Source organism: Paroedura picta, chromosome 11, assembly GCF_049243985.1.
Source record: "Paroedura picta isolate Pp20150507F chromosome 11, Ppicta_v3.0, whole genome shotgun sequence".
Classification (NCBI taxonomy): Eukaryota; Metazoa; Chordata; class Lepidosauria; order Squamata; family Gekkonidae; genus Paroedura; species Paroedura picta.
Genome location: NC_135379.1, coordinates 65,919,478 through 65,935,192, shown reverse-complemented (window position 1 = coordinate 65,935,192; position 15,715 = coordinate 65,919,478). Strand labels below are relative to the sequence as shown.

The 15,715-nt window shown below is 46.3% G+C and overlaps 1 protein-coding gene across 4 annotated transcripts in view; it reads right to left on the bottom strand.

Moving 5' to 3' along the window:
• Positions 1 to 7,302: 7,302 nt before the first annotated feature.
• Positions 7,303 to 15,715, bottom strand: part of LOC143821057 (uncharacterized) — a 42,657-nt gene continuing 34,244 nt past the window's right edge. For 3 of the 4 annotated variants that reach the window (XM_077304635.1, XM_077304634.1, XM_077304636.1), the window contains 4 exons: positions 10,180 to 10,282; positions 9,654 to 9,912; positions 8,541 to 8,839; positions 7,303 to 7,732 (listed from right to left, as the gene is read on the bottom strand). In XM_077304635.1, coding sequence (XP_077160750.1) covers positions 7,686 to 7,732; positions 8,541 to 8,839; positions 9,654 to 9,912; positions 10,180 to 10,282 — 708 coding nt within the window. In that variant the 3' untranslated portion in view covers positions 7,303 to 7,685. Of the gene's footprint in view, positions 7,733 to 8,540; positions 8,840 to 9,653; positions 9,913 to 10,179; positions 10,283 to 15,715 lie in introns of those variants that run through there. The other variant, XR_013225650.1, reaches the window with a different exon arrangement.

The following is a 15,715-nucleotide window of genomic DNA, read 5'->3' as shown; positions in this document are numbered from 1 at the left end:
TGTCAGGAAACGAGGACAACCTGCTGTGAAGAAGCCCCGCCAGCAGGTCCTGGGCAGGGGCAAACATTCGGTGAGTGCTCCCCCTTTAGTCTTCCTCCCTGTAACTTTGACTGTGGCCGAAATCGGGGAAGCAGGTGGGGGTCCAGTGTATCATGGACTCTGGATGTACCAAGACTTTAATTAATCCCCTGTTGGCCAAATCCTTGGGGGTAGGAGAGGTCCCATTGGCAAAACCCCTCCCCATCACCCAGTTGGACGGGAAAGGTACCCCAGGGGCAAGACGCTCCCACTGGAGATGGACGTTGCTGAACACTGGGAAAAAATCCAACCGGTGGTAGCGCCCAGTTCGGCATTCCCGTGTGTTCTAGGACTGGACTGGCTGCGCAAACATGACCCGCTGATAAGTTGGCGCAAAGGAACGGTCTGTTTCCCTGCACCAGAGTGGGTCACAGAGTGAGTGAACCGTGCAAGCCCCAGAAACGCAAGCCCCCTGAAATAGCTGCGGTGGCTAAGACGGGACCTGAGTGTTTGCCCAAAGAGTACTGGGATTTACAAGACGTTTTTCCTGAGCGTGAGTGCGACCAGTTGCCCCCCCCCCCCCAATCGTAAAACTGATTGTGCAATTGAACTCAAGCCTGGAGAGCCGCTCCCCAAGGCTAAGCTTTACTCCATGAGTCCTCGAGAAATGCAGGAGCTGAGACCGTTTCTAGACAAGAATTTGGCGCGCGGATTTATCCGCCCCGCCATCTCTCCCCTTGTTTGTGAAAAAGAAGGACGGGTCATTGCGCCTCTGTATGGATTACAGGGGGCTGAATGCAGTGTCTACCTGCAAGGCCTACCAATTGCCTTTGATTAAAGACCTCTTGGGTCACCTGGGGAGGGCCCGCATTTTTACAAAGCTAGATTTGAGGGAAGCTTACTACCGTGTGTGAATCAAGAAGGGGCACGAATACCTGACAGCTTTCAACACCCCCTTAGGAGAATTTGAGTATACCATCATGTCGTTCGACCTGGCGGGCGCTCCGGGCGTGTTCATGAATATGATTAACTAGAAATAAAGCCCATTTTATACGTGAATAAAATGGGTGCTAGGCCCCCATCCCCGGAAGGGACCACGTGGGTAGTGGTGGGCGACCTGGGGTGCCCTGGCAGCATCCTTGGGGGCATTCTCCTGTACCTGGGAGCAGGCTCGTAGTGGTGAGGCTGGTTCTGGAGGCAGGGAAAAAGGGACTGGGTGGGTACCCATGGACCTGAAGGCTTGCAAAGCCTTCTGTGGGACCAGGGAGCAGGCTTGCCTCGCTGAGGCTGCTCCCGGGGTGCAGAGAAGGCCGGCGGCCGCCCCACCCACCCGGAAGGCGGCAAAGGCTTCTGCGGGGCTGAGGACGGCACTGGGTGGCTCGCTGGGGCCTTTTTGCTCCCGCAATTGGGGGAAGGGCCAGGAAGCCGCAGGCCTACCTCCCAGCTCGGCCTGACGGTCATGACACGTAGCAAGGCAAGGAGCGGGGGGCCGTACCCAGGGGGCTGGGTCCAGAAGGACGTCAAGCTAGACGCAGAGTTCGAACGCCTCCGCCCCTCCCTGGTGGAAAAGGAAGGACTGTTTTTTAAAGCTTTCTTATTATAGAAGTTTTGGTTGTGAGTCAAGAGCAGAGAAGACACTTAGGAGCAATCTCATTTATAGCGGCCGTCAGACGGGACTGCCAGTCCTCTACTATCGCTGCCAGTGAGTCGCCAGGAGGCATCGGGTCCTGCAGAGCATTCCAGAAATCAATTGGTTCCCTGACTCTCCACGGGCGGGCAAAAATGCGCCCGCTGCCCAACTGGAAGAATGTTACACATAGGAGTAGAAGAATAAGGAGAGGGGCTGACCCACTGATGCGCAGCAGTCGGTTCCAAGGTCTGCCTGAAGAGGTTCAGGAACCCAGGAGCGTGTGCTATCCCCCATGAAGAATAAGCCCCAACATAGACCAAGAACAAAGTCACAGGCCTTCACAGGTGAGAATTCTAGGTTTTCTCCCCTGCCGCCCCCACAAAGCTCAGGAAACACTTCACAGTCCCCCACAAGAAAGAGTTTTAGTTGTGCTCCCAAGGGTACGAACAAAAGGGGATTGTAATTGGGGTAATTGGGGATTCCTTGCTAAGAGCTAAAGAGGACGAAGTGTGTAGACCAGAATTCTTGTCTTTAGAGGTCTGCTGCCTACCTGGTGCACGCATCAAGGGTGTGACAGAACGGCTGGACAGGCTCATCAAGCCTACAGGTCATTATCCCTTCCTTCTAATCCACGTAGGAACAAATGATACTGCCCAGCAGAACATGGAACATATTTTAAAAGACTTTCTGGATCAGAGGAAAAAGGTAAAGGACCTGGGAGCACAGGTTGTGTTTTTATCAGTCCTTCCTGTAAGTGGCCGAGGCATAGGAAGAGACTGAGAAATTATGCAAGTAAATGACTGACTACCTAAATGGTGTTGACGGGAAGAATTTGGATTTCTGGATCATGGTCAACGATGTCAATATGAGGCTATTATCAAGAGATGGTGCGCACCTCACAAGGGATGGAAAAAGTATTTTTGGGAGAACCCTTGCACACCTGGTGAAGACAGCTTTAAACTAGACACAAAGGGGGAGCAAGACGTAAATTCAGAACTTGGTGTGATGGCAAGATCTGAACATGAGATGATCTCAAATCTACAGGGAATGTTACATAAGCAGGGAACGACTAGCTTACAAGGAAGTTAAAAAACCAAAGCCATGAGGCACACAAAGGATGGACTACGATGTCTCTACACTAATGCACGGAGTATGGGAAACAAGCAGGAGGACTAGTAGTCATAATAGAGGAAGTAGGCTATGACGTAATAGGAATCACAGGCACTTGGTTGGATAATACTCACAATTGGAATACTAAATTGAGGGGTATTCAGAAGGGACAGACAAGAAAAGAAGGGGGGAGGTATAGCATTATATGTTAGGAATCTTTATACTTGAGAAGAAATGCAGGTAGCAGAGCATGAAAGTTCAGTTGAATGTATTTGGGTAAATATAAAAGGAGTAGGAAATGAAAGTGGTATTATTGTGGGTGTCTGCTATAGACCACCAAGCCAGTCAGAGGACTTGAATGAGATATTGCTAGACCAAATTACATAATTTTCAAAAAAGGGGGAAATAATGGTCATGGGTGACTTCAATTACCCAGATATCTGTTGGAAGCCAAAAATGAAAACTCCATTAAATTCTTAAGTTGTCTTGCTGACAGCTTCATTTCCCAGAAAGTAGGGTTGCACTTAGCTATAACTGTTGTTCATCGAGTGGTGTTCTGTGCAGTCACACATGGGTTCTGTGAAGATCGCTGGCCTGCTACGGAGAAATAACTAACCAGCTCAAAGCAAAAAAAGTCTCCCAAGAGTGCTCACCCTTCTCCTCACAGAGTGACTTTCCCGCCCAAAGTCACGTGATGTGGGCGGAGTTAGCACTCTCCCCTCAGTCCTTTCCCTTTGCTACTTAGTGAGATGATCAATACTCAGCGGTCCAGTGGAGATAGAGGGTTGTGTGACTGCACAGAACACCACTCAATGAACAACCTTTACAGGTAAGTGCAACCCTGTTTTCATCTTCATGTGTTCTGTGCAGTCCCACATGGGAGATTAGCAAGATCACTCACCGGTAGAGTTGGGGTGGACTATGTGCGGAGTATTGATCTTAACACCGCTTTTCCCACCTCCGTGTCTCTTCCAGGGTCCACATCCAAAGAGTAATGCTGGATGAAGGTGCTAGTCTTTAACCACGGAGCTGCCTTGCAGATATCCAGCCGCCCTGGAAGATGCGCTGCAAATGCTGCCGACGACGCTTGTGCTCTCGCCGAATGAGCTGCAAGTCCCGGAGGGCAGTTTTAAACTCTCTTGTTCTGTCCAAATAAAATAGTATGGATCTACGGACATCTAATGTGTGCATCTGTTTTTCAAAGTTGGATGTTGGATGTGGAAAAATTACTGGTGGAATCTTGACACAACCTTAGGTAGGAAGGAGACACTAGGGAGAAGTATCACTTAGGAAAAATTTGGAGTAATGGGGGCTCTGAGCAGAGCGTTGCCAATTCCCTCACCCTCCCAGCTGATGTAATCGCCATTAAAAAGGCCACTTTGAAAGATAAAAACGACAAGTCTGTTGTTGCCAAAGGTTGAAAAGATTTATGAGTAAGTCTTGATAAGACAAGGGACAAACTCCACTGGGGTATAACAAGAGGACCTGGTGGAAACAGATTTTTTAAACCTTTAAGAAACTTAACCGACAACGGGTGGGGAAAAACTGATTTACCCTCCACTCGATCATGATAAGCTCATACTGCCACCAAGTACACCTTAATGGATGAATTGGAAAGGCCCTTATCTTTTAAAGTTACTAAATATGAAATAATTGTAGGGAGGGCCAGGAATTAGGAACATACTCCTAGTTTGTGGCCCACTCTGTGAACTTGGTCCACTTATTAAAATATGAGAGCTGAGTCGAGGGTTTATGAGCAGCCACTAATATCTGTTTCACTTTGGCATCCTCTAAACTCCGACCTTGCATGCTGTAATGTGGAGGGGTTGGGGATTCGAGTGAAGGTGTTGCCCCCAGGACAGGAGGTCCGGCTAGCCAGCTAGCCGTAACAAGGACGGGAACCATGTTTTCTGTGTCCAAAAGGGGGTGACACATATGCACTGGCTCTGTTGTTGTCTGAGCCTTGCCACCACCTTGCTTATCGATCCAAACGGGGGAAAGGCATAAAAAAGGGATCCCTTCCAAGATTGGAGGAAGGCATCCCCTAGGGACCTTATATCTGTGCCTCCCCTTGACCAATAAAGTGTGTACTTTGTGTTCTATTTGTGAAGAGATCCACTGTGGGATGCCCCCATTCCTGAAATATCGGGTCCAGGTACACTGGATTGAGGGACCATCCTGGAACAAATTCACGTCCCTGCTGAGGGCATCTGCCCACACATTTAAATCTCCTGTAATGTGTATTGCTGATAATGTCGTCTGATTGTTTATAGCCCAAGCCCAGATTCTCATAGCCTCTTGACACAATCTCATGGACTTGGTACCTCCCTGTTTTCTTGTATGGAACACAGCTGCCACATTGTCTGAAGCTACCATGACATGTTTTCCTTGCATCAAATCTGCAAAGAAAAGGAGGGCATGTCTTATTGCACGCAATTCTAATATGTTAATATGTAGGGATGTTTCCCTCACATTCCACTGCCCTCTAACGGAGTAATTTAAACAGTGAGCCCCCCTATCCTCTGAGTGATGCATCTGTATAGAAGACTAAATCCTCTTTTTGCATCCCCATCAGAATCCCTTCACGCAAATTGGTAGCCGTAGACCAGTGGTCTTCAACCTTTTTCTGGCTGGGGACTGGCGGGGCAGCCTGGCCGTGCATGGGCGATGCGCGGCGCGGCCCTGATTCCCTCTCCTCCCCCCTCCTGCAGTAAGAAGCTTCCCGGGCCGCAAGCTTGCAGCCCGGGGAAGTTTTTTACTGCGGGGGGGGGGGCGGGGAGAGGGAACCGCGGCCCGGCGCCCTGGCCTTTGCGGCCCGGCACCGGGCTGCGGACCGCAGGTTGGGGACTACTGCCGTAGACCACCAAAACTAGGAACGGGCAACCGAGTGTGGAAGAGAAAAATGTTGAATGAGCCCCCTGTTCCCTCACCACAGCAGAGGGAGAAGGTGGAAGTTCATAAGCAGCCTCCTCAACAGCCTCAGATGCAGAATCACTATATATAGTTGTGTCATCTGATCCCTGACGACAAAGAGAGCCCACGTACTCAGATATGGCCCCCTTCAACGATGATGGAGGCATGGGTGACTGGGACCGGTGGAAGTCTTGACGACGAAACCCGTGCTGGGGACGGCGAACGTCGATGTCGATGACGAGGATCGATGTTGACCACGGGCAAGTCCTTCATCGATATCGAAGCACTCTTGCTCCAACGTCAGCAGGAAGCTGGGAGCAACATAGGAACTCAGGACTCGGTCGATGACTCTGACGACTCTTGACATCGACGTTTTGCAGGCCAGACAGGCATGTCGTCTTCCAACTCCGATCGCGACCTCTGCCTCCTCAAGACCGGCAGCGAGCACTCCCTAATGCTCAGCGTCGAAGGTCTCCTTTCAGCTGCCAACATCGAACACCTATCTTGAGCAGCAGATGGCGATTTGGAATGTCGCTGAGACAACAACCTCGGTCTCGAGAGTCTCTCACCAACTGTCTCAGGGTGTAACAAGCCGCCACCAATAATCGGCTCAGTCAATGACGTCGAAGCGGCCCTCAGCGACGGATTAGCACAATGCCGAGTGCTTGTCGACAGAATCGGCTCTCTGCTCCTGGAACAGCCTCCCAAACCTGATATTGACTTCGGGGGAGAGGGTGAAGAGTAAATTATGCTCCTATACTTTCTTGCGGTCACCACAGTAGAGGGGGATTCCCTTGTTGGTGCCACTGCCCTCTTCTTATTTTTCTTGGGCGGTTCAGAAGCAGCCCTTTTCTGAATTGTTGAAGAAGTGGCAGAGGGAGACCCTGAAGTTGAGGGAGCGGCCATTTCCACCAGTTTTAGGGATTTCTCCCATAGCACTGCTTTACGTCTACGAGCTCTCGTCCCTGGTCTTGGGCGTGAGCTTTTTACATGAGGGACAGTTTGATGGAGTGTCCCTCATCCAAGTACCCAGTCTATTACCAATATGCTAACTAGCCAGAAATAATGTTCTCCATTTTGGGGGGCTGCACAAAGTAAAGGTATGTTATTTAAATAAATAAATAAATAAATAAATAAATAAATAAATAAATAAATAAATAAATAAATAAATAAATAAATAAATAAATAAATAAATAAAAAGAAATTGTGGCAATTGGATGAAAGCTCACAAAAACAAGGGCCAGTGCAGGTCCACAACACCACTGGGGTGACTACACATGCCCATATGAAAGGTTAAGTAACTTGTTATTAGAAATCATAGTTAATAAGGAAAAATGCTAGCAGATACAAATTGGATACTATCAGTATTCACTCTCTATGGTGCACTATAGCAACACAAGGACACCCTGCAGGAGAAACAATGCCTTGTTTAGGAATGATGTTTTCTGTACACCTCACGTGACATTCTGAATCCATGGAAGTGATACTATGCACAACTGGAGTCTGCTGCAGATCACAGGGGAAATGGAGTAAGAAGACAATGTTTTCAAGCAGCACTTCTTTCAAGGTTTCTAGGCAGCCATTTGGGATTATGCTAATCCAAAGTAAAAGGAAATTCTGAGATTTCATCATTCTCACTGTGGAAGAACTATCTTTATTCTCACATAGCATAACCATGTCCAGCTATTTTATAAACATAATTCGTAGGAAGAACATGTGTTCCAAAACACTTCAAAAGACAACATAACGTGGTTTAGTATGGAATGAAAAAGTTGTACAGCCACATGAAATCCAAAGGCAAGGATGAAATCTGCACAATACCTTTGGTTATGACCAAACTATGTCGATTTGTTTGGTCCTAATAAAAGGCATTACATTTCCTACTGTTAAGCAGTCTTTTTTAAAAGAGAGCATGTAGCTGATTTTAGATAACAGCAAATACTGTCCTGAGGACAGAGAGGCAGTCACTTATCTTTGTCATGTAGAATCTTCATTCATGTCTTCTTATTCATTCTTAGCTGATTTTGCTCAGAGCATGGGCTAATGCATAAATATCAACTTCTAAGAGGAGAAATAAAAAGTTTATGAAACACTGTCAGTCTGAGTACTTCTACAAAGTTAGCACTACTACAAGCTGCTGTCAGTGAGAGGTTCATCCCATGGTTCTTTACAACTGTATCTATCAATACAGGAAGCTAATAGAATAAAACTTGTCCAGTAGCACTGGGGGAGGCTTCTTCAAATATATGCCCAGAATTAAACTTCCTTGGTCTTTAAGGTGCCACTGGACTCAAACATTGTTTGGTTGCTTCAGACCAACATGACTACCCACCTGTTAAAGAGCTGCACACGACTGAATAGCAGCTACAAAAAGATTCAAGACAATCTGCTGCACTCTTGGCTTGGGAAATAGGGGAGATATCTATATGCTAGCTTTCTCCACTCCTAGAAAAAGTTGTTTAAAGATTATGACAGCTGTGTACTTTTGCATCTGCCTTATACATAAGATTCTGCAGGGGGCATAACTGGGTGCTCCAATGAAGCAGTATAATCCAAAAGAAGGGCCACATCTCTCAATGGTAAAAAAGATCCCTAAAAGAAGATATGATTTTCTTTCTAACTCCCATTAGAAACTTGTTTTCAGTATCCTGAACGACTCAGATGAATGTGCAGAAAGGCACACTAGAATTTAATGCCAATTAACATTTATCTTTGATGCTACTAGATTTTCCTTCCTGGCCAACTTTCCTTCCTGTCAGGCATATATGGTGTGGATTCCTAGTAAAGAAGACCCACTGCTGCAGAACCTGCATTTCAGGTTCCTTTGTGATGTAAGGTCAGCTCCTGTTATAATAACTCATGTACTTACTCTGAAGATCTGGATAGTGGGGAACCAGTTCCTGAAGCATTCTTGCCAGAGTAGCAGGATCCTTTCCTCGAAGCTGATTTACAATGTTGGGAGACAGACCGGAAGGACTTGGAACCATCACGCTGTTCAGCTGTATGTTCTGCTGCTGATAATCATTGTATGAACTGCCAACGGAAAAGGAACGCTGGTAGGTTTTTCCATCAGCTTGGAAATTTGGCTGCTGGTATCCAGATGACTGTGGCCAGCCTCGATTATTACTTGCCGCAGGAGCCATTGGGTTACTACTCCCATCATTATACCTAGAAGGAAAATATTTTGAAGGGCATTTGGGTGGAAACTCTCCTGTACCAGAAGGGGAATTCCTCAACCTATCCCAACTGCTTATTCCAATGTCTGTTATCATATTTTTGCAGACTGTTTAGCTGGTGACACCGTATTGGGTAGCGGCTTTATGAAAACGTGCTTGTAGTGGATCACCTCTCTTTCTGTTATATATGTTAAACCTGTTGGTTTTTTTAATTAAGCCTGCTGTTTCTTTAACTAGGTTTACCTGACATAGACATGTCATAGCTCTCTTCCGATCAGAAAGAGAAAAGTTCAGTCAGAAGCCAGGCCCTCTCTGGAAAGGACAGCACATGCTCGCTCTGTCTTTGAGGGAGCACAGTTAAGGAGTTGCAGCCAAAATAAAATACTCTTACTGAATTGAGGGAGGGAAAGAAAGATTTTCAGTGTGAAAGAAAGATTTTCAGGCTTGCTTTTTTCTACCTCCGAGGTAGGGGTTAAAATTGCTTACTCTGATCATTCATGTAAAATTACCCATTCTATTCTGGCTGTTTTGTGTTTAATACTAAATACCTTCAACTGTTTTTTTTTTGCCTAATGTTTTATGTAAATGTTTTAGTGAATAAATCACTAGATTTATTCAGGTCGGTTAATTGATACCTGCCATCCCATAATTGGCAGCTGGGTTACTAGGCTAAAGGTTTAAAATATAAGAGCTTCTACTTCCCAGGTGTTGGTAATACTCCTCCAGGTGGCAGCAAAAAGAGAAGAACTGGATAGGGGGAAGTGTGAATGACTGCTTTAGTGTGGCAATCAGTGGACAGCACTCACCCCCAGTTCCCCACCGCACTGGAGAGAGATTTCTCTCTATTTGGGCTAGACTGGAAGTCACCAGAGGCAGACCATCTGAACTGCTTCATCCATTCACTGATTCCACCAGCAGAGCTTCCTGACTGAGGACCAAGTGATTTCCTGAGGGCAGACACTGTTGCGAGATCACTGGAACCTCCTGCATAGGAAGATGGCCACTCCCTCATCTGGGGGGGAGGTGAAGGGTTTGGCGGAAGCTCTTGAGTCCAATTCGTATCTCCTAGGAAAAAGAGAACAAAAGCAAAGCACGCCATGTCAACAGCTATAAATAAAGCATACCATCAGATACCCATCTCACCCAGGTACATTTCAAGTTTGCCAGGCTTTTCCTGTCAAAAGAAAAAACTGAATAGCAGAGTGCAAAGTTACATTCTACAGCGTGTGCCAACTTGAGCCAGAGTAGTAGTTATATATGGAAGTTCAAATACAGATAATGATGATTTGGGGGGAGGGGGGATTGGTATATTATTTATAGTTAATAGAATACCTGAATCATCATCAAAGCCTTCGTATGGTTTATTATATTTTTGCTGCCTTGCATTTCTGGGTCTTGGTGGCATCAGTGGTGGGAGGCTTCTAATATGCTTGAGCTAGAAGAACAAAGAAGTCTTATTGCTTGTTTAAACTGCGTATAGTGACAATGTTGCAGAAAAGCAAAGGATCAATATTAGCTATGGAGCTAATTGACTTTCAGGCCACACACAGAACTGAACAACTGCAAAAAGAGACTCTTGCTAGTTGCGTTGTTGCCATAATTTGTTGTCTAGGCCAGCGGTTCTCAACGCCATGACGGCAACTGTGGTGGGGGCGGCACGCGCGTACGCTCAACGATCTGGAGGCAGCGTGGAGGCGGCCAGTGCCATGCCTCCACCAGCTGCCAACCAGTCCTGGCAACCCCACGGAAGGGACCAGGCGACCCCACTTGGCATTGGGACCTCAAGGTTGAGAACCACTAGTCTAGACATAATGTGGTTCCTCTCTATATAAACAGGGAAACAAAGTATTTCCTCAGGCATAATCTCCAATGAGGCTGGAAAACAGGGTTGCACTTACCTGTAACTGTTGGTCATCGAGTGGTCTTTTGTACAATCCCACATGGGTTCTGCGAAGATCGCAGGCCTGCTTCGGAGAAATAACTAGCCAACTTAAAGTTCCAAAGACTCCCAAGAGTGCTAGCCCCTCCCCTCACAGAGTGACTTTCCCGCCCAAAGTCACATGATGTGGGAGGAGTTAGCACTCTCCCCTCAAGTCCTTTTTTTGCCGCGGGTAGAAGGATGCTAGCCGACTAGCTCTTCTAATCACCTCAGATGAGGAATTTGATTCTGAGAGGAATTTTTCTTCTGAGGAGAAAATTGGAGATGGCTTTGTACAAAACACTGGCTCAGTCTGACCACCATACTTCTTGTCTCCTTTGTTTGGGTGAAAGACATTCCGTGACTAACTGCCCTTCGTGTAGGAGGCTTACGCCTAAGACCAGGGATGAGAGGTTTAAAAGCGACCCTATGGGAGAAATCCCTAATGGCTTCTCCCTAATGGGACTTCAACCTCTCCAGCTCTCCTTCAACAAGGGGCTGCTGTGCCAGAAAGAGCGGCTTCAGAACCTCCCAAAAAGAAGAAGAGAGCTGTTCCCAGTTCTAGGGCTCGATCCCCCTTGTCTTCGGGGACAACAAAGAGAGCATCAAGGCAAATCTCCCCTTCGATGCCGAGACCGTGGTCAGGGTCGAGAGGCTGCTCATGAGGCTGAGATTCCGCGTCGTTTACGGCTGTGGGGACCGCTGACTCACCAGCACAGCCATCGGTGCCGGCACACTCTGCTAAGCCCTCGACGTTGAAAGTCCTTCCAGTGATGGCGTCTGAGCCCTCGACGTTGAGAGGCCTTCCAGTGACATCTGAATCACGGCGGACGCAATTGCCAGAGGAGCAACATGATTCGGCGGCGTCCCGTTATCGACGGTTGCCGCCGACGCTCCAGCGTCAACGCTCTCCTTCGTCATCAGATGATGATGTCAGAGCGGGACGGTGACATTGATGCTGATTGTCTTCATCACCTTCTTCCAATGAATCCTGGATCCCCATGATGGTTCTGGCGTCGTGGCGCAGATGGGGACAAGGTTTAACTAAAGACATGGCTGTTTCCAAACATTGGCGACAACAACACTTGACGTCGATGGCGCTGTCAATGATGAGAGTCTCCTATTCCGATGAGGAGCCTGCTCGCGGTCGACAGCTAGTCTCCCCTTCGCCGCCGGCTCAACATCGGGAACAAGCCTCTAACTCAATGTCAAGATCAGTTCTCTCCCTCGCCTCCGACACCGAGAGAAGGACACTGAGTATAAGGACTTTGGTGAAACTGTAGATCTTTCTCCTTCTGATGAGTAAGGGGTGACTTGAGGTCAATCCTCTACTGATGAGAACAAGCCATACTCTGAACAGTTAATTCGTATGGCAAATGCATTGAAACTTAATTATAGGGGTCATTACTGAGAAATCAGAAGACCCTCTTATGGAATTTTTATACTCCCCTGATTTGGGACCAATTCCACTTCCCTTTACACTTCCCGTCTCAGAGGTGTTGGAGAGGACGTGGCAAACGCCTGCTTCTGCCCCTCCTACAGCACGTAAGATTGACTACCTGTACAGAGTACAGGAGGATGGCTGTGCTTATTTCTACAGGCATCCTAAATTCCCATCAGTTTTTTCTACTATCTTACCTGGTAGAGGTAAGAATGAACAGCATCCGGCACCATTAGACAAAGAGGGAAGAAAGATGGACGCGTTTGGCAGGCGTCTTTATTCCTCTTCTGCGTTGGGAATTAAGGTCTCTAACCTACAGAACATCATGAGCCGATATCAGGCGCTTCTGTGGGAAGAGCTGGAGCCCATATTGTCCACTTTGCCTTTCATTCAGGCCCTTGTCTCTTATCAGATCCCCTCTCAGTCGTCTCCTATCTAGGCTAAACAGACCAAGCTCCCCCAACCTTTCTTCATACGTCTTGGTCTCCGAATCCCTCACCATCTTTGTTGCCCTCCTCTGGACACGTTCCAGTTTGTCAACATCCCTCTTCAACTGGGGCGCCCAAAACTGAACACCAAGTGAGGCTGAACCAGAGCAGAATAAAGCGGTACCATCACTTCCCGTGATCTGGATACGATATCTGTTTGATACTGCCCAAAATCCCATTTGCCTTTTTAGCCACTGAGTCACACTTTTTAGCTATTGAGTCACTCATGTTCAACATATGGTCTACTAAGACTCCTAGATCCTTTTCGCACATGCTACTGCCAAGACAAGTCTCCCCCATCTTATATTGTTGTATTTGGTTTTTCCTATCTAAATCCAGAACTTTACATTTGTAAAGAGGGAGGGTTGATTGACTGCACAGAAGACCACTCGATGAGCAACAGTTACCGGTAAGTGCAACCCTGTTTTTATCTTTGTGGCTTCTATGCAGTCCTACATGGGAGAGTAGCAAGATCATGCACCCTGGAGGTGGGTGTTGGCTGACACAGCAGAAAAATGAATTGAATCCACTCTATCCGCAGAACCTCTCTCCAGGAGGTGACATATATGACAGTGGTCCCCAACCTTTTTATCACCAGGGACCGGTCAACGCTTGACAATTTTACTGAGGCCCGGAGGGGGGGGGGAGTCTTTTGTTGAGGGACGTCGCCGCTGCTCTGCTTGCCTGACTAAGTGATGGTGGAGGTCTCTATGCAGGAATTCTGGTTCTGTTCCTTGCGTTTAGATCACCCCCAACAATTAGCATGGCAGTTGGATATTTTAAAGCTAGTTGGAAAATATAACATTCCACTTCTCCCCACAGAGATTTGGTCTGTGCCTGTAAACGCTGGGGAGGTAAATACAAGTTAATGCAGAGTAACTGGAACTTATTAAAATGAGCAGTGTTGCCACTACCCAATTAGCATAAAATGGTAACTTGAGGACTTGCACTTTCAGTCTGATGGAGATAAAGATTCCTAAACCTCCTCGGGGTCTTCCACCCTTAAAACCTGGAGTGGTTGCTGTCAAAACTGAATGATAATTAGAAATATCAAAATCATCTATCATCCAGGTTTCCTGCAAGAATATATCAAACTGAGATATATATTTTATAAAGGCCCCGTTTTGAGTGCCACCCAGCTACAATCCAGCAAACCAAGGCTAGTTGCGAGGTGTTCACTGGTTGTCATTCATTACTGATATCATCATTTTATACATTAGTTAGATTAATTCCATTGCCAGGGCGAGACATAGTCAGAGAGAAGTTCTGGGCAGGTAGAGTCATCTGGATATCTTCATCCTTTTCTTGAGGCAGCAGTTCATGTTCATCACTTGATATTCTATTTAAATCGCCATCAGAATCCAAGAAGATGCAGCCATTTTTGCATGCAGCAGCCTTGTCCTTCTCAGTGCAAACTTTTGTATTGACCTCAAAGATAATGCTAGTCAGTTTGGTCTCAGGCACCTTCTGCTGTATTCTAGGGGGCTCTTCCACAAGTCCTTGAGAACATACTGGTGTCAGGGTGGAGGATGAGGAGGCAGGAGCAACAAGGGGTTCTAGCACACTGGTCATTTGCTGATTAGAGGTCAAAAGTAGAGGTGAATTTGGATCTGGAAAATCATTTCTTGAACTAAGTAACTTAAGTCTTAGGTGCTCTAATCTTGATGTAATCTCAGTTTGTTCCATAGGGGAAGAGCTGAAAAAGAAAGAAGCAGATTTTCTTCTATACTGTTTATTGGCTCAAAAGTCCCTGGGTCCGTTCTTGATTGTTTGGGCAGGTCTGTCCATGAAATTAAGTCCTTCTGGTGCTTAACCTGCAAAACATTTTCTTGAGCAATAATCATTGAGAAGTTAGAGTTGAAGGTGTTGGAGTTTTGCAGCTTTGGAATTAAGGAAGATAAAATTTATCTTCCAAAGATAAAATTAAATTGTTAAATACCCTGGTTGGAAAAAACCCTTTAGAGTAGAGGAATGGTCTCTGTTGCAGTAATATTGCTGGGATCTTTGGGCTTTCAAAGGTAAGCAAAACTCTTTGCACCTGATTCTGAATGTTAAGTGACTCTACTGTTTTTAGTTCATTCAAAGAAAAGTTCTTCCTAAGGAGAACTCTTAAATGCTGGTTAACGCGCCATTTCGAGTTCCATAATAAAGTCTGACCTCTGAACTTGTAGATGGTGAAGCATATTTTGCACGGCTGCCACTTTAGCTGAAACTGGCAATCCTCTGGTTGCTGTTTCCAAGCTGGTTCCTTTATATTCTTAGGCTTGCAAGGTGAACCATTCTGTCTTCCAGGATTTAGTCCCATCTGGGTTTCAGTGGCCCTGGATGGTTTGGTTAATATCTGAGTAAGTTGATCAACCTTGGCCTCTATTAGTTTTATTCTATTGAAGATATGTTCAATGGTTTTTGCTGTCAAACTGAAGGGGTCATTATTGATGTTATCTGCCACACTGAAGTTATTTACTTCAATGTCAATGTCAATGCCTTCAGTTTGGAGCAAAGTAGGTACCAGAGGGATAAGCCTCAGTAGTCCTTTCAATGGAAAAACATTATGGAATTATAGATCATAGATCCATGAACGCCACATTTAATTAGGGAATGAACACAGAGATACAGACCCACAACTTGGACAGCATGCCCAAGGCTCACTGCAGACTGGATTCAAAATACAACAGGGAACCTGCCTGACCATCCAGTCGCTGAAATAGGGATACACGTAGCAACTATATAGCCTGATGTGAGCCACTACAGTTGCAATATAAGTTGTGAATAACCAAGTTTCAGACACTAGGCCCAAAAGCAACACATTATATACATAATGAAATTTTTTTTGTAGAAATGCAGGAATGGATGTATAAAGCCTTAAGAGTGATTATGGCAGACCATAAGCCTCTTGACAAATAAGGGAGACTCTTGTTCATGACATCTGATCTCCTCAATCTCTGTACTTAGTATGTCACCCAACATACAGGATAATTGTTTCACTAGACTCTTCAGGACTATTATACATACACACACACA